The sequence below is a fragment of the Lissotriton vulgaris genome, chromosome 11, assembly GCF_964263255.1.
Source record: "Lissotriton vulgaris chromosome 11, aLisVul1.2, whole genome shotgun sequence".
Lineage (NCBI taxonomy): Eukaryota > Metazoa > Chordata > Amphibia > Caudata > Salamandridae > Lissotriton > Lissotriton vulgaris.
Window position 1 is genome coordinate 992,545,037 of NC_141699.1, and position 19,198 is coordinate 992,564,234.

The window sequence follows — 19,198 nt, forward strand, 5'->3', positions numbered from 1 at the left end:
AGGCAGTCGTCTCTCACCTTCAGACTACGGCCGACCTCCTGCATTTGCTGGGGTTCTCCATCAACGTGCCTAAGTCGCACCTGAGTCCCCCTCAAAAGCTCTCCTTTATCGGAGCGTTTCTGGATTTGAGGCGTTGTCTGGGTTATCCGCCCGAGCAGCGAGTCCGGGATATTCAGGCTATGATTACGATCTTTCAGCCTCTATCCCGGGTTTCAGTTAGGATGACCCTCCGGCTCCTGGGCCTGATGGCCTCCTGCATCCTGCTAGTGCATCATGCCAGATGGCATATGAGGGCTATGTAGTGGGACCTGAAGTTCCAGAGTTTACTAGACTGTAGTAATTGTGCTTATTTTACAGGTGCAGTCAGGTGTCCTCTAGGAAGGAGTCCAGTGACGATACCAGTGTGGCAGTCTCTCTCTTTTTGTCCCATTCCCCTTTCCCCCCTATTTCTGATATCGGAGAGACTCCGGTTCAGGGGCATTAGGAAGTTGGGAAATATTCATCTGAGATCTTCGGCCATTCAGCTCCTGTGGAAGGTTTGATTTTGGTACAGGTCCTGACACCTCCACAGCTATAAAGTAGTTGCTTTGATGGCTCTGCTAGCAGGAAGAGCTGCTCAGTTTAAGCCTTCATAGGTAATTTTTATGTCAAAAGACATGAGTCACTCGTCCAATGAGGTCATCCAAAACCTGGTGACAAATGTTTGTAGGGTAAAAGGGCAACATAGGACGCTGAAGCTATCTAACAAGATCTAACCGTAAAACAGCACCCTGGTTCTCCACTAAACTGAGAGAGCTCAAACAAACATGTAGGAAGTTAGAAAGGAGCTGGAGACAGAACCCAATAGAAGGGAAATCAATCTACAGAGAGGCAATAAGGAAATATAAGTCAGAAATAAAAACTGCACAATCCTCCTACAAGGAGAAGATGTGTGCAGCCGCAAACTCCCCTAAGGAGATTTTTCGCCTCTCTAAAACCCTGGGCACCATACCCCCAAAAAAAAACCAATCCAGAAGATGCACCCTCCCGATGCAACAATCTTGCATAATTTTTTCACCAAAAAATCGAACTAATTGCCCACTCCTTCCCTCTGTCCCAGAACGACACCTTTGAGTCTGACACAAGGAGTCCCCCTCCCATTCCCTGTTGATCCCTTGCTGAGTTCCCCCCATTAGATGAAGATTCCCTAAAGGCAATCATGCCTAGAGTGACCTCGGGTTCTCCACTAGACCCTGCCCCTTCCCGATACCTTTCCTTAGTCGCCAATACCATATGCCCAGTCATCTTGGCTATTAGAAATGCCTCCATTTTAGCAGGCACGGTTCCCCTTGCCTGGAAGTGCGCTTAGGTAAAGGCCCTTTTGAAAAAACCCAGTCTGGATCCCTCTAACCTGGCCAACTACCGACCTATATCCCTCCTCCCCTGGTTAAGTAAGCCAACCGAGAGACACATAAACTGCGTTCTAGTACAATACCCAGAGCATAAAAATCTGCTTCATGTATCACAAACAGGTTTTCGCCCCAGACTAGGGGACGGAGACGGCCCTCTTGGCCGTAACAGAAGAGGCTCGAAGACTCATGGACCGGGGCGAGTCAGCACCTATCATCCTGTTAGACCTTAGTGCCGCCTTCGACACTAGATCCTGCTGAGCTGGCTAAAAAGTCTAGGAGTGACTCACTCAGCTCTCTCCTGGCTACAATCATTGCTCAAAGACCGGTTCTTTCAGGTCTTCGAAGGTAATGCCTCCTCCGACTGCTGGCCGCTCAGCTGTGGGGTCCCTCAGGGCTCCTCCCTGAGCCCCACACTTTTTAATACTTACATGCCACCCTTAGCTGCAGTAGTTCTCCCATTCGACATACAAATCATAACATACGCTGACGACACCCAGTTGGTGGTATCACTGAACCACCCAGAGGGCTCATCCTGCTCCCTCGGCAGCTGCCTAGAGGCTGTAGCTGACTGGATTAAACTTTCCCACCATAAACTAAATGGCGACAAGACTGAGCTCATGTTCTTGGGTAAACTGCCATCCCCCTTGTCTGCACATCTAAGGCCTACCTGCCTCAACCCAATGCCCGCTCCAAAACAGCAGATTAAGAGCCTCGGCATATGGCTTGACAGCTCTCTGTGCTTTGGCCATCAGGCCACTAAGCTAGCGGCTGCCTGCTTTGGCCTGCTAAGGATGCTTAGGAAAGTTCTCCCCCTGCTTCCCTTCAAGGCCAGAAGGATCATGGTACAGGCCTTAATTATTTCACGCCTTGACTACGGGAACGCACTGTACTTGGGCGCCCCACAGGCAACCCAACAAAGACTCCAGGTGATCCAGAACAGCGCAGCCCGCCTTCTGCTCCAAATCCCCCGGAGACAATCGGCTAAACCCGCCCTAAGGACGCTGCACTGGCTCCCTATCCGGGCCCGAATCCAGTTTAAATCCATGTGCCTGGCTCATAGAGCCATGTGGAAATCTGGTCCAGCCATTTTACACTCCCTGATCACGCCCTATCAACCCTCAAGAAACCTCCGGTCCAGCTCAGCCTTTTTTGCCACCACCAGGAAAGTCCGCCGTTCCAAATGGGGTGGTCGCTCTTTCTCCCTGAACGCTTTGAACCTATGGAACTCCCTGTCCCCCTCTCTACGCAGCGAACCAAACATACTGGCCTTCCGCAAGTGCCTCAAAACTCTATTCCGCAATGTGCCCTAATTTGATCTGTCGTCCCCAAGCAGTCCACAAGCACTACGAGGCCTTAGGGTAGAAACGCGCTATATAAATATAATTTCATTCATTCATTCATTCATTCATTGAAGCTTTGTTTCAATAACAGAAATAAGGTAGTTCGAGCTCTTTGAATGTTGTGCACAGGTGTGCTAGAGTTCAGGGGAAGGCAGAGTATAAATGCTTTTGAAGCGGGCCAAGCAGAAAGAGGCCATATTTTACTCAAAGTCTACTAGCCTGTCTGTCACCCAGTATGTACAAGAAGCCTTTTTTTTGCAGTTTTTTATTTTATATAGAGCTAACTTGAGCCAAAGGTATTGGAGTGCTTTACTTGAGGACCAGTTACGCTAAACAAGGATACATTAATTTTTTGATGGGCACAGGGATATTCAGTGATTTATCCAGGTAAGGAATGGAACATTTCCGTGCCTCCTTCAAACGTAATGCATTAACTACACTGCCCGTCAGCATGCAGTGATGGCTCAACTTCAGCCATTCAGAGCAGCCAGTCTTCAAATATGCCTCATAACCAATAGTGTACCGCAGGACCTTAACTGAGGAGACCACATTCCCTGGCTTACAAATAGAACGTAATTAGGACTTATACGAGACCCTTCGCAGATGGGCCACATGCTGAGTCAAGGTGTGTGTGTAGCCACCATTTACCTTCCAACTACTACTTGCTACATGACCCAGCACTCACCTACCCTGACACTCCATGTGCGCTTCACCCAACACATGGACAACGTTAGTGCGGTAAATGCTACTGGATGCACACCCCACACAGTTCTCTATGTAGCCTGTGCGAGAGCACTTTGAAATACATGCCTCGATCAGGGACATAATGCTTCCTGCAATGTGCTCATAACCTCCAGGGTTCCCAAGTTTTTATTTATGAGCATCCAGGGACAAGTTAACCTTGAAAGCGGCGCTGTTTACGGTTTGGGAGCGATAGAACTGTACTTCACATATTTCTCTGTTTGCCTGGAAGCAACAGTGGGCACTTGATGCATGAGATGACTAGCACTGTACATGCCTCTTACCGGTATCTCCGCGTCTAGATAAATCTCACTCTGGAGTTCCCACCATGCTGTCCCACTGTTCGTTGGCATTCGATTGTCCCTCCAGACAGTCATGGATAGCACCAGAGCAGCTATCACAGGCTATTTGAAGGGCTTTTCAAATGCACAAATACATATGTAAGACTTGCCGAATCCAACAGAAAAACACATGTAAATGATCAAACAAAATCTTTGAAATTCCCATACAGTGCACAAATCAATCAATCTAATCTGCCCTCCCTTTCAGACACTACGACTAATAGGATGACCTCTACGATTATAATACCTTCATCTCAATAATTTTCAAGGAGAAAAATGGAAGTCTCCTGAGGCCGGGCTTAGTAACCCCCACCCACTAAAAAAAGTAACGTAATGGGGAGCCACGGCTAGGCACACTTTTAGAGACTTTGGCACTGCAACATGTTCCCTGTTAGAATGCTTGCCACTTGGTAAGCTGAGAAGTGTTGAGGTCCAATTCAGAAGAATTTATTTTACAATGCATGCAAAATGGCTAGCTATGATGCATAGAAATGTCCCTTCACCAACCGTGCTGTTTGAAGTCAATGAAGCCTCACTTTGGTGCTCTGCATAAGTGTTAAATCCCTTCCGTAAAGAGGAATTTTCTCCAGACTTTGAAAAGTACAGCTTCATTTTTGACCGCTTTAATACCTCTGAGGGCATATGCACCCAGTTCAACGCATATGTTGCAGAACTTGGCCCAGAGAATGTCAACCTTGAGGTGCACCAGTATTGGCATGGAAAGCTACGTCAGTGGCCAGTGTTGGCAAATTGTGTACTGGCTGTTTTGATGTTGCCAGTCTCAAGTTGTCGAGAGGGCCTTTTACCAAATAAAAGTGTACATGGGAAGGAAAGAGACCGCGAATGACCAAAGAATCAGTGCAGAAATATTGTATGGTGTACTACAATAAATTCAACTTGTAAAAATGTATTTAGACCTCATATACACTGTACGTACATTGTCTATATACCCTGCATCAATAAAGAAAGCAAGCAATAATAAAAGCAAAGCGTTGCATAAACACCAGTAAAACACTGTTTCAGTAGTTTTCTATGGCGCGAAAATGAGTAACTACTGAAAAGCACTGGTTTCTTTTTTTTTTTTGAGGTATTGAAAACACTGGAAAACACTGAAAAAACACAACCAGAATTTACCAAAAAAATAAACTGGAAACCGGAAAGCCTATATATTTATTGAGTTATGTTTTCACAGGACTAGTCCTTAGTTGTGGTTAAACATGCATTAATATATATATATATCTCAATGACTATGCCTTTGTGTATACCCCTAGAAGAGATCTATGATTACAGGTAAGTACCTTATCCTTTTTACACATATGCAAGTTTTCAAGGTTTCATACCAACCAGCTCCACACTTCAAAGAAAAGCAGTAAATGCAATCCTATGGGAGAAAATGAAGTTATCGGTTTACAGGTAATTATTTGTCTGTGGGAGTTGGATTCTGGAGTTAGAACTAAGGTTACGCCTGGGTGGAGGATGCACTCTAAAAGCACCCTCCGTGGCCTAGGGCGGCCGGGTGCTGCGTGCTGTGGCCCAATGCTACCCAGTGGGGGTTAGGGGCACTCCGGCTGGGGGCTGCTCGCGGACAGGCTACAAGGTTGTAGGAGCAAAGCTCCTGGTGTTGGCTCAGGGCAAAGGGGGATCAGTTTTAGCACCTAAAGTGCACCTACAGCAGCCACAGGGTGGCCCGGTGCAGGGTGTTGATTTGGCGTTTTCTGCCCTATTGATTTCAACTGGGATTCTCAGGTTGCATCAAACACTGCAGGCTCTTTAACAAAGATCTTCTGGAGGCGACCACCGGTTGGAGAGAAGTTGAGATGCCTGCGGATGCTGGAACACTGTCGTTTGGGCGACCCAACGCCGTGGGACGTCGTGGTCTGGTGCAGGGGTGTCTTTAGGCATAGAGTTTTTCTTACCAGCTCCAGTCAGTCTGGAGGATCCTTCAGAAAGGGGCTGCAGGCGTCTCTTGCAGACTTGAGGCAGGTTAGGGATCACCAGACCCAGGTCAGGGTTGCCAAGCAGACCTCCACGGTGTGTTGGACCAATCAAACTAGGGCTGTGGGCGTCGAGTGCAGAGTGGTGCAGACTTTCATTTGGCCGGAGCCAGAGACTGAGCAAATCCAGTGCTCACGGGAGACAACGTGTTGGTTTGGGAATGCAGGGCAGGTTCTCCAGTGTCTTGGGGGCGGCTGGCTGCAGGACACTGCAGGATTTCGCTGGAGCAGGTCTAGGCCAACTTCCCAGTTTTCAGTAAAGCCATTATGGTGCTGTGGAGTTCGTAATGTCATACTCCCAGTACCATATACTCTTAATGGCATTACTGCACTTAGTGTCTAAGAATTGACTTAGACAATGTAGGGGTACAGGGCTCATGCACCTGTACCCTACCCCCTGGTATAGTGCACCCAGCTAGAGGGGTGGCTGAACTATGCCATGGCAGTGGGTTGTAGGCATGGCACTCAGTGATGTGTGCCATGTCGACTCTTTACTTTGTTCTGCACCAAAACATGCACCTTGCAATGGGTGGGTGTGGGTATGTGTTGTTGTGTGTGTATATATAAAGGTCCAGGACCTCTAAGAGTGGCACAACAAGTACTGCAGCCCATAGAGGCCTTCCCTGGTCACAGTGCCCTTGGTACCTTTTACAAGGGACTTGCATGTAGCCAGAGACTTAACAAGGTTTTGCCACAGTATAGTTTAGGGCAGGAACATAGACCCTGGGTACCTGGTTAGCAGGAACCCAGGGTACACTCTGTCAAAGTACATCATCAGTTTGGCAAAAAGTGGGGGCAACCATGCAAAAAGAGGCACCTTCTGACTGTTTCCTGCAGTAGAGTCTACCAGAAAGAATGTTAACTGAGGCAAATAGTTTTTTTTCCCAGGTAAAACCCCTATGTGGTGGAACATTGTACAGCATGATAATCTTGAAGAGTTACAAAGTGCAAAACTATTGTTACAGGTATGTAACTAGTTTAAATTGTCTTGGTGCTTTTAATTGTTTGTACTATATTACACTGCTGAGTAAACATTGAGTCTTGAGAATTTCCATCCTGACTGGTAGTAATTTGTAACATTCAAATAGTAGAGAATAGTTAAAGGTAAGTGTTTTAGTTTCCTTCCTTTAAACAAATCTATTATCCAGTATTAGGGTATCTTTCATAGATTCACATGCCTGAATCATTCCCCGTCGTCGGGATGAGAGTCCCCGGTACATAAATAAAGTATTTACCCATTAGACATATAGAGTAATAGGCCAAAGGCCCCACATTAGTAACATATCCATGTCCTTTTGTAAAAAGGAATAAACTCTAGAGAAGAGCCAATCTGCTATCGCCTCCCTCTAGAACCCTCCTGGAAGGAGCTCCTGTCCCTCAGATTTTCTACCGCTCATCGTGCTAAGGGAGTCTCCTCTGAGCTCTGCTCAGTTTACTTCTCATCTGGGTTTCCAGTGTTTTTCTGGCTTTATATTTCATCTTCTCACTGACGTTCCTTGGTATCCTCATGGCTGAGACACTTAAGAAGGGACTTTTTAGGTCCTGTGGTTCCTGTGGGAAAAAGACTACATGTAGATGACCAACATCAAGATTGTCTCTACTGCCTCTATCCAGACCATTCTTCTAAAGATTGCAAGGTATGTCATACCTTTTCCACAAAAACCCTCAAAGATCGAGAGGCACGCCTTTTAATATGGCTACAAAGGCTGAAAGACAGAGACCAACTTGAGTCTTCTGAGGAGAGTGAGGGCTCTTCAATATCCTCTAAAGCCTCTCGAAAAAGACCAAGGATGGCATCTCCGTGCCCTTGGTCACAGCCTTCTCAAAAGAAGACACTTAAAAAGTCTTCAGAGGTCCATTCTAAGGCTCTACCATCGAAGGTGTCCTCTCAAAGTTACCACCTTCAAAAAGTCTTCTTCCACTGTCGACAACATCGTCAACGACGACTTCAGCGACGAAGAGATCTTTGTCGACAGCCTTATGTGTCACTTCGTCGACAACTGCCTCCACGTCGATGGCGACATCGTCATTAACCTCGTTGACTACTCCATTGTCGATGGCAGGTAAGACTGTCGTAGACCATAAAGATCAAAAAGACAAAGTCGACGTCGACGCTGCGATCGCCGAAGACTGGGTCGTCTAAGAGCTCGACGACTAAGACAGCCCCATCGACATCCTCGCCATCGTCGACGAAAGCTCCATCGGCGAAAACCATACCGTCGACGAGATCTCCCATCTGTGATGACGACAGCGTCGACGATAACTCCATCGACTACGACACCTGTCGACGTTTCACAGTCGACGGATCCAAATCTGAAAAGCACAAATGTGCATCTAAAAATTAGGAAGAAGACGTTGACGCCGGCCCTAACATCTCCAAGTAGGGTCCACCCACTGCCTCCAGCATGTCTTCTGGAAGAGGAGGATTCGGATGAGGGTAGCATGTTTCAAACGGCGACAAGCCCCTCTGAACTTAATGTAAAATATCAAGAAAGTTCAGATGAGGAAGACTTGGATCAGGAGGAAGAATATCAACTGCATCCTCCACTAATGGTTTGTCTTCCAGCCTTCTTGGTTACGGATTTACAATACCTCATTACTGACTACAAACAGAGGTTTTCAACATCTCCTAAACCTCAACCCCCGGCGGTGTCTCCACCACCAAGACCACGGCCTCCACCTTTAAATTTACAGCGTGTCATTTTGCCGCATCCTCCATCTACTGATGACGAGGAGGAAGATCAGCATGAAGAGGTGGAACTTCAAGACACCCAGTCTAACCATGATGAATGGGACGACTGGGGCATTCCCTATCCTGCTTCTCCTGTGCCTACACAGGCTGACTAACCACCTGAAGACATCGGGGGTTGGGGGTTCCATAACGTTGTTGGAAGAGCAGCTCAACATTTTCAAATACCCATGACTTCCCACCAACAGGATTGCTTCTTGTATGATTTTAAGGAGCCTTTCAAGAAGTCAGTGAGATCTATACCCATAATAGAATACTTATGGGGTCAGGGTGTGAAGATTATGCAAAATCCTTAGTCAGTGCCTCCGGTGTTGCCTCGCCTGGATAAAAAATACAAGGCGCCCGATACTGCTCCAGCTTGTTTAATAGGACAACCCAAGCCGGACTCTGTTATAACACAGGAGGCTCAAAGAAAGTCCAAAAATTATTCTGCCTCGTTAACAGCTCCGCCGGATAAAGCATGCCGAAGGTTGGATAACATCGGATAGCGTTTTTATTCAATGTCTGCATAGACAGTAAGAGCGTCCAATGCTCAGGGACGATACAATAAGCAGTTATGGGCAGACATAGCTCCATACCTGGCAGCCTTACCTGAAGACTCAAGAGGAGGCAAAGAAGCTATTGCTTGAAGGGGAATGCTCAGTGTCGGAAATAGATTGTGCGATGGATATTGCGTCGACTGGATTTTGTCAGCTGGCTGGCACAGCAGTATTAAGAAGACATGGTTGGTTGAAGGCAACTTCTTTTCGACCTGACATTCGAACGAAGATCTTGGATATGCCCTGTGATGGCCAGTTTCTTTTTGGGCCACAAATTGATGAGGCTCTCCAAAGTATAAAGAAAGATACGGACACAGCCAGAGCTTTGGGAACCCTCCAATTTAAAAAATCCTTCCTTTCGTGGATCAAGAGGGAGAGGGCAGTCCTCTTTTAGAGGCGGTTACCAATATCAGTCGTCCTACTCTTCTGATCAACCACATTGACCACAGTATCAACAGCGTCAGCAGCAGCAGCAATCATCTTATGGTAAATCATCCTTTCGTGGAAAAGGTCAACAAAAAGGCACTGCCCGACGACAATGACCCTTCACTTCAGCCAGTCTCCAGTTCATCTCTGCCCTCAAAAATTGGGGAAAAAATTCCCATTTTCTAACAAATTGGAAACTAATTACAACGGACCGTTGGGTTCTACAATTAGTTAAATTCGGTCATTCACTGGAATTTGTTCACATCCCTCCCCAAACCCCTCCCTGACCTATGCTTCACAAAAATCTACGTATACTTCTCCGGGAGATTTCTCTTATGCTCGAGAAGGGAGCGATAGAAAGAGTTGCTCTTTCTCAACGGGGGAAAGGATTTTACTCCTGTTTTTTCCTGATTCAGAAAAAGGAGTAAAAATAAAGATCAATTTTAGACCTGAGATCCCTCAACAAATTCTTGAGAAAGCAGTCGTTTTGTATGGTGACAATACAGGAGGTTCTACAACTTCTAGATGCGGAAGATTACATGGTGTCATTGGATCTTCAAGATGCTTATTTTCATATCCCTATTCACCGGAATCACAAAAAGTTCCTGAGGTTTGCAGTAGCGGGCACACACTTTCAATTCCGCGTCCTACCTTTCGGGCTCAAGTCTGCACCACGCATCTTTTCGAAATGCCTTTCTCCAGTGGCTGCATATCTCGGGCAACAACACCATCAAGTTTTTCCATATCTGGGCGACTGGCTAATCAAGGCACCATCCTTAGAAGATGCGTCCAGGTCTTCCAACGCTTGTCTACAGCTTTTTAATCGTTTGGGACTCACACTCAATCCGGACAAATCAGCCTTCTGCCTTCTCAGCGCATACATTTCCTAGGTGCTACCCTCGACACAAAACAGAAGAAAGCTTTTCCATCTCGGGAAAGCAAGGACAAGCTTCTGTCACTGGCTATTCTCATAACTTCCAAGAGGTCCTTGACAGTTCGCCTCTTAAAGTCCCTACTCTGGATGATGTCATGTATCTTACTGGTTCCACACTGCCGTCTCCGCATGCGCCCTCTCCAAGAAGCGCTCTCAGTGCAATGGGTCCAATGTACAGGTTCATTCGACGATGTCATACGAATGACCCTCAGATGGTCAAGGCTCTGCAATGGTGGATTTGTCCTCAGAACCTTTCTCAAGGCTTGCCTTTCTTGCTTCCAGCTTCGCCGCATATCCTCAAAACAGACGCCTAACTGGGAGGTTGGGGAGCTTTTCTCCAAGAGCTGCAGATAAGTGGAAAGTGGCCCCCTTTCGAGAGAGCTTCATATAAATCTCCTCTAACTACGAGCAGTCTTCCTCGCCCTTCAAGCTTTTCTTCCAAGAATCAGGAATTCTCTAGTGCTTGTGCGTACGGACAATACCACGACAATGCACTATCTCAACAAGCAGGGAGGGACTCGCTCACTAACACTCTCTTGCGAATCGCAGAAAACCTGGAACTGGTTGATCCTGCACAATATCCCCCTTCGGGCGGAGTATGTCTCAGGAACGGACAACAATCTGGCCGATTCACTAAGCAGGCAACAGGCATGTCACGAGTGGGAATTGGACCAGGGGATCCTCAACCAAATATTCTCACAATGGGGCACTCCTCTCATAGATCTATTTGCTACAAGACAGGATGCCAAATGCCAACACTTCGCAAGCTGGCATCCCCAGTAGGGATCTCTAGGAAATGCATTTTCGATCACACAGTGCAACGTCTTTGCATACACTTTTCCACCGTTTGCAATGATTCCCAGAGTCCTCCAGGAAATTGAAAGCGGAGCCTTGCACACTCATTCTAATAGCCCCAGCTTAGCCACGCCAACATTGGTTCACAGAGCTTCACCTTCTCTCTCTGGAACCGCCAACACGGTTGAAGCAGTTTCCTTCTCTCCTCGCAATGAACCACCAGCAAGTCCTGCATCCGGATCCGGCATCTCTCCGGTTCTCCGCTTGGCGCCTGATTTCAAAGAAATTCAGAATTTAAACATTCCACCGGATTGTAGGGCCATTCTAGCTCGGGTCCGAGCAGACAGTAATAACAAGACATACTCTTTAAAGTGGTAGAAGTTTTGCATTTGGTATAAAACTCCGAAAATACATCCTTTTTCTTATTCTCCAGTACAAATATTGCCTTACCTTCTCCATTTGGCGAACTCCGGTCTGGCTCATGCTTCCATCAGGGTTCACTTGGAGGCAATATCCCGTTACAGAAGATCTTCTACTGGCCCTTCTCTCTGGTCTGACAGATTGATCAAACAGTTTCTTAGAGGCCTCTTCAGGACTTTTCCTCCGGTGAAGACTTTACCTCCTACTTGGCAGCTCAACACAGTCCTTAATCAGCTCATGAAACATCCCTTTGAGCCGATACACTGAGCTGATCTTAAGTATCTCTCTTGGAAAACGGCACTCCTTCTCGCCCTTACTTCAACGAGATGAGTAAGTGAGCGCCAGGCTTTCTCAATTCAAGAACCTTTTCTGCAATTCAAACAAGACCGAGTGCTATTACGAACAAACCCAAAATTTGTACCAAAGGTTCTGTCGGACTTCCATCTCAACAAGCCTGTAGTCTTACGCTCTTTCTTTCCAAATCCTCACACTATGGCAGAGAGGACTCTACATTCACTGGATCTTAAACGCTACCTAAAGTTTTATATTGCGAAGACTAAAACCTTCCGCAAATCCAACCAGCTTTTTGTGGCCTACAGTAGACCTAGAAAAGGCCTTCCACTCACTAAACAAAGTATTTCTCGCTGGATCTCTGCAGCTATTTCATTTTGTCACAAACAGGCGGGGCAACCCTTCAATCTAAATTACGGACCCATTCCACTAGAGCGATGTCTACATCCATGGCACTCATCGCAGGTGTACCTATCATAGACATTTGCAGAGCGGCAACGTGGAAGACTCCGCATACATTCACCAAGTATTACTGCTTGGATACAAAACTCATGAAGGATGCTTCAGTGGGACAAGCAGTACTTCGTCAACTATTTCGATAGAGGTGAGCCTTCTTTTCATCCCACCATCCTTTCTCGTATACGCACATTTCTTTATTGTATTTCTTGATGGTATCTTTGCTTACATTTTGATATTTTCTATTTGTCACTTTGATATGTGATTATCTGGTGAATTTGTATATGCTGTACCATCTGAAATGTGCTTATCATTGCTTGGTACTCTGATTCAGGCATGTGAATCTATGAAAGATACCCTAATACTGGATAAGAAATACGTTACTTACCTGTAACTGCAGTTATCCAGTATTGGTATCTTTCATAGTCACATGCAACCCTCCTGCCTCCCCTGGAAGGACTCATCTAATTCTCTCAGTAGTACGCCTACTTAGCACGGTGCTTACGAAAATCTGAGGGACAGGAGCCTCCTTCCAGGAGGGTTCTAGAGGTAGGTGATCGCTGATTGGCTCTTCCCTAGAGTTTGGTCCTTTTTACAAAAGGACATAGATGTTACTCATGTGGGGCCTTTGGCCTATTACTCTATATGGCTAATGGGACATTACTTTATTTATGTACCGGGGACTCGCATCCCGCTGATGGGGAATGATTCAGGCATGTGAATCGATGAAAGATACCAATACTGGATAACTGCAGTTACAGGTAAGTAACGCATTTCCTAAAATTGCCCTTCTACCTCTTTTTAGCAAAGTAGTGATGGGTGTCTAAAGGGGATTGAACAAGACCTGCTGAATGTCTGGCGTACTAACCGGAACGTTTCAGTCAAGATAGGTGTGACTGAAGATTATTAGTACAAGGTGCGCTGTGTATTGTATTATTGCTGTGTTGAGCGGTTGGAGCCCATCTGCATGCACCACTTAGGAGATATAGATTCTTAACCTTTCACCGGCTAGTAATGTTTTCTTTATGGGTATGTTCAGTGCCACTGAAATTATGTGGCAATAGATGACCAAACTATATGGCAGGGTTGACTAGTGCAGCTCAAAATGGAACTTGTGGCACAGTGTGTTGGTATGAATTTGCTTTGTCATTTTAACACATTAATCGTCTGAACAAAAGATGCATCTCATGGGAACAAGTTCAACATTCAAATAGTAATATCCTTAACTAAAAAGATGAGTTAACCATTTCAAAGAGTGTTGTACTATATTGAATGTATGCACATTTAAGCTAGAAAAATGTTTTGTCGACAACTATGCATTCTTCTAAAGGTGGTTGCTTTGTACTGTGGTAAATCTGCAATTGTGCAGATACTGCCATTGAAGCAGAGTTCTATAATCCCAGGAACTGTGTATTGTCTGTATTTGACAAGGGATATCTTTACTGTTTGTGTTGGGAAAGAATAAGCTTAGAATTTGTCAATATAAGCTATTTATTAGTTGACTATTCATACATTTTACAGCCTCACCAATGAAAATGGAGGAGAAATCACCTATTTCTATTAACGTGAAGTCTTTTAAAAAAGAATTGGAAGATGGACCGCAATCCAAAAGCCCTTTTAATGGGTATGTGCTTGTATTGATAAATATGTATGGTGAAGGTGCTTATAGGCTGCGTACATTGAGTATTAATTGAATAATGTTTGATATAAACAAGTAGAGGATAATTTGGATAGTAAGTGTTTTACATCAGAAAGCCATATTTATTTGATTTATCAATTTTGAAAACCATATGTGATCACATGTCAGTTGTTGAACAAGAATACTTTGGTTTAAATCTGGTAAACCAATCAGTTTAAAAAGTGAATTCTGCACACTAGCTCGAAACACCCTGCCTCTCCTGCACAACAGACAGTAACCTTCCTACTTAACTCAGCATGTGGTGTGGCATCTTGGATACAAGCAGGGGAACCTGGTAGCTGTGCAGCTTGCTAGCTTTATTTGCCCATTTTCTTTTTTTTAAAGTTTTGTATTGCACTGACACTGCACGATTTATTTTATTTCTCTAGTTAGTGAGCACATTTGTGCTGTGCTAGCTTTATTTGCCCATTTTTTTAAAATGCGTTTGTATTGCACTGACACTGCATGATAATGTATATTATTTCTCTAATTAGTGAGATATTTGTGCTTGTTATGTTAATTCTTCTTGGGATCTTTGAGCTGGGTTTCTGTTGCAGTAATACCCACCCCCGCCCCTTCTCCCCACACACACTATTTGCAGGGTACTGATGCACTTTGACTTGATGTGCCCTGGGTCCCTGCCAATCAGGTTCCCCGGCCCTGTGTTCTTTCCCAAAACTGTACCTTGTACCCACAATTGGCTCACCTCTGGCCACATGTCAGACCCTTGTAAAAGGTACCATGGTTACCAAGGGCACTGTGGCCAGGGAAGGCCTCCAAGGGCTGTAGCACCTAATGTGCTAGCCTTGGAGGCCCTGTACCTTTATTCACACACACACACACACACACACACACACACTGCCTTTGCAGGCTGCATGTTTTGGTGTAGAACAAAGTGAAGAGTCGACATGGCACACATCCCTGTGTTCCATGCCTACAACTCACTGCCCTGGCATAGATCAGCCACCCTTCTAGCTCGGTGCACTATACCAGTGGTGAGGGTACAGGTGCATGAGGCCTGTACCCCTACAGTGTCTAGACCAATTCTTAAACACCATAAGTGTAGTAATACCATTAAGAGTATATGGTGCTAGGAGTTTGTCATTGTGAACTCCACCGCATCATAATGGCTTTACTGAAAACTAGGAAGTTTGATATCAAACTTCTCAGCACATTAACCCACACTGGATTTAATGAATAATTAATCCAGAGGGCATCCCTTGAAAAACGACCAGCCTCTAATGGGTTCCCTGTCTGATGAACACCAGCCTGCCACCCCAAGACATGTTTCTGGACCCCTGGGGTGGTAGCCTTCACTCCCTGGGCCCAGAAACAAAGCTTTTCCTGGGCGGAGGTGGTCACAATTTCCCCAGGTCAGGAAGATCCGTCTGTGGCAGGGGAGCTTTAAAAGCATTTCTGCCTTTGTAACACGACACCCAGCCTCTCCTGCTATCAAAAGCAGGCCCCTTCTTTTCTTACCCGCTTTTCAGCTGGAAGATTGGCTGGAAATATTAGAGCAGTCCAAAAGGTGTGCCCATCTCTGCCAACCCCACCCCTCAGGTAGGGGAGGCGAGGTGAAGCCCATTCTTCAGTGCCCGCCATCTTGAAGATGGCAGGCACTCTCTAATGAGGATTCGGGATTATGCCCTCTCCTCCATGTGGGGTTAGCACACGAGGGTGTAATAATCCTAAGGTCATATCCCATTGGCTACTGACCTCAAGACCCCGTAAACGTCCCCTAAAGACTGTATTTAGGGGGCACCCCTGAACCAAGAAGGGAGATTCCCGCAACCTACTGCCTCTGTCGATGCAGAGCAGCTCCATTTCTCCATCTCCTGCTAGGCAGACACAGAAGGGAGCACCACAGACTAAGAGTTCACTTTTCTCCCAGTTGGCTGTTATCAGGCCTTGAAAATCCTAAAAGTGATACTAGACCTTCCGGGCTAGGGACTTAAACTACTTTATCTAATTATAATGCTCTTCTCCTATAAACTGGTTTCAAATTATGTAGTTCTGGACAAGTATTTTAATTCCCTGAGATGCCATTTCCTTCATCACATATGATAGCAACTTCAAAAACGTGAATTCAGCATATCTGCTGTACAGAATACTTTTGTTTAATTTAATAGACTAAACTTTTGCTCCAAATCTAGCCACAGATAAAATACACATGACCACTGTCTTGCCTCAGTTTATTAACTGCATTGGTATCGGTGCAAGGGCAGAAATACTTCTCAATCCTGTTTAAAAACTGTCACTTTTAATATATGCATATCTAAAGCGTAAAGTAGCAGCACAATGTCATTTGCAATCGCAGATTTTACATTGAAATGGCAACAGAATTTCTTAAACTATATAGTGGAGAATGTCTGGAAATCGAGTTTCTGCAAAAATGTATTTGTACATTGCCAAGTGAAGTGTTCCGATTTGATTTTCTCCTATGCAAATCTTTGTTTGCATCACACTCCTGATTTACAATAGAAACATTATTTCATAATTCCTGATCTATTTTTCAGTACTTGTACTATTAATTTACAAGCTGTTTAAATGTGTTTGAAACCTGTTATTTTACAACCCTGTTTCACAATTACAGTCCGATAACTCAACAAAAAGCACTAACTATAATAAGAGAGGGAAAATTAAACTCCATTTTCTAGGAACAGATGAGCTACAATTAGTAAAAAGACAAACTGACATATGACCTCTGTCCTTGAATAGACAGCAAATGTGTCCAGACAAAAACAAGATTTAACCCCTTCCATGCTGATGACGAACCCCAGCCGTCATGCACTACGGTGCTCGTGTGCTGATGACGGCTGGGGTTCGTCACGGCCCGCCCCTGTTCGTGCTGTTTACAGCACACCAGGGGAATCGCGGCCGCATGGAAGGGGTTAAAGACTTTTTTTATTGCTCATTCACTTTTAGAATGAACAGAACACCTGTTACTTTCAGCTTAAGTTAACTCGCCAGCATGGACGAGTAAATGCTGACAACAGCTCGACCTGATAAAATCTCACTTGCAATTGCAAGTGGATTTTTTGAGGCCTCACCATGCAAGTGCAGCAAGTTCTTGACTACTCTAGCCTCTGCACAGCTCGCCTCTGGCTCACTTAGTTCAGACTGTAGACCTTTCGCCTACTAATTTTCCCAGAGGTCGGGAACCTGCTCGGGCGGCAACTCTTATCGCCACGAAGGAGGTTCCCTTCACGTAGCCATCGTACAAGACAGAGATAACCTCCATGGTCCTCGTCCTCATCCTCCACGCATTCTTCAGAAAGGGAATCTTTTCCCTCCTTGAAGGACAGTCCACCTTTGAGATTCTTCCTGGTGGATGATTTGATGCTTTCCACAGGGTACTGGCTAGAGGAGCGCATAGGTTGTTCTGAGGGTGGGTCCACCTTCAAATTCTGTAATTATTGCAGATGCAAAGACTCATGCAGTGGCGTCCTCTACAAGGGGGCCTCCGGACAAAGAGGTCAGAGCCCAGGACTCTTGGGGAAGGAAAGTTTGTGGCACCTCAGCTTCCTTTTTGAAGGTATCCAATGCTTCAGCTCTTTTGAGTCGCTATGATAGGTTTCTATGGGAGTCTTAGGAGAGATTCAAAGACAAGTTGCCCAAAGAGGATCGTCAAGACTTCGATGAAGTTCTCCAATAAGAGGGCTTGGTGGCAAACCAGAGGATTAGCTCCCTGTTGAAGTGAGGAGCTACCATTTTGTGACTGAATTTTGTGAGGGGGGTTTCTGTCAAAATATCCCTTCTCTTTTTGATCTTTGCCCTTCTTGTGGCAAAAACATCAAAATAGATTCTTACTTTGTTTGTATTCTCTGCCTCCCTGAGACACGTTCTCCTGAGACATGCCAACATTGCAAACATCTTTCCAGACGTACTCTCAGAAAAAGAGAGGATTTGCCTATATGGCCTCTCAGAAAAGAAGAAATCCACTACTTCCAGAGGAAGATCTCAATCGAGGAACAAGAAGTGGAGAACCAGATCTACTTCTAGACGTGAAATCCCTATCTGTTCTTCGGCGTCAGGCTCTGCATCAAAAATGCCTCCACCGGCGAAGCAAAGCAGCCAGACATTGCAGGTTTCTCTCCTGCCACCACTGTCAAAGTTATTGGAATGCCGCTAGTCTTCGAAGACTACACCGAAGGAAGCGGCAAGTTCAACGTCTGTCCATCAGCGATATTCACCGGCGTCTACTCAGCCCGTTTCGTTGATGTCAAGCCAGTGACTGTCAACGTCGAGGAGCCGGTCTCCATTGGCACTGACACAATGCTTAACGTCGAGACATTGGTCTCCATTGGCGTCAACTCAAGAGTGGCACAGCATCACAAGAGATCAATGGGTATTGAGTACGCTTCAGAATGGGTACTCTCTACAGATTTGCTATCCACCTCCAGCAATTCCGTTCATTAAAACCACATGCTACCAGCTGCAACTACTGCAGCAAGAAGTAGCCTCTCTTCTAGAAAAATCTGCCATAGTGGAAGTTTCTTCCTCTGGAAGAGGAGTATATTCAAGATACTTTCTGGTGCGAAAGAAAAGTCTCAAAGCGGAGTTCAGACCTATAATAGATCCACGCATACTGAACAAGTCCATCCAAAGACTAACATTTTACATGCTGGCCCTCCATCACATATATTCTCTCCTCCAGCAAGGAGACTGTACGTGCTTGATAGATCTGCAAGATGCTTATTTCCATGTACCAATCAGCTCATGCCACGGAAAGTTCCTACGCTTCTTAGTAGGGGCCAAACACTACCAGTTCAAAGTTTTCCCTTATGAATTGATGTCGCCCCAAGTTTTTACCAAATCGATGGCCGTAGTAGCAGCTGCTCTAAGCTGCTAAGGACTGTTCATTTATTCTTAACTTAACGACTGGATTCTGAAGAGTGCATCTCCCCAGTGTGCAAAGACTCAGTGACAGACCTGTCTAACTTTGCTACAGCGGCTGGGCCTTCATGTCGGCTTGGCAAAGTCAGTTAATCACTCTACTCAAAGGATACACTATCTGGGTGCAACACTAGACTCCAACACAGGAAAAGTGTAACCTTTGGAGGAGAGACTATGATTTATTATTCTGAAGTGCAACCAGCTTCT

General features: G+C 45.5%; 1 protein-coding gene across 2 annotated transcripts in view; it reads left to right on the forward strand.

Moving 5' to 3' along the window:
* The window catches only part of CCNL1 (cyclin L1), a 218,975-nt gene that overhangs the window by 172,538 nt on the left and 27,239 nt on the right, over positions 1–19,198 (forward strand). For both annotated transcript variants that reach the window (XM_086944229.1, XM_086944230.1), the window contains exon 9: positions 13,939–14,041. In XM_086944229.1, the coding sequence (XP_086800355.1) occupies positions 13,939–14,041 (103 nt within the window). The remainder of the gene's footprint in view (positions 1–13,938; positions 14,042–19,198) is intronic.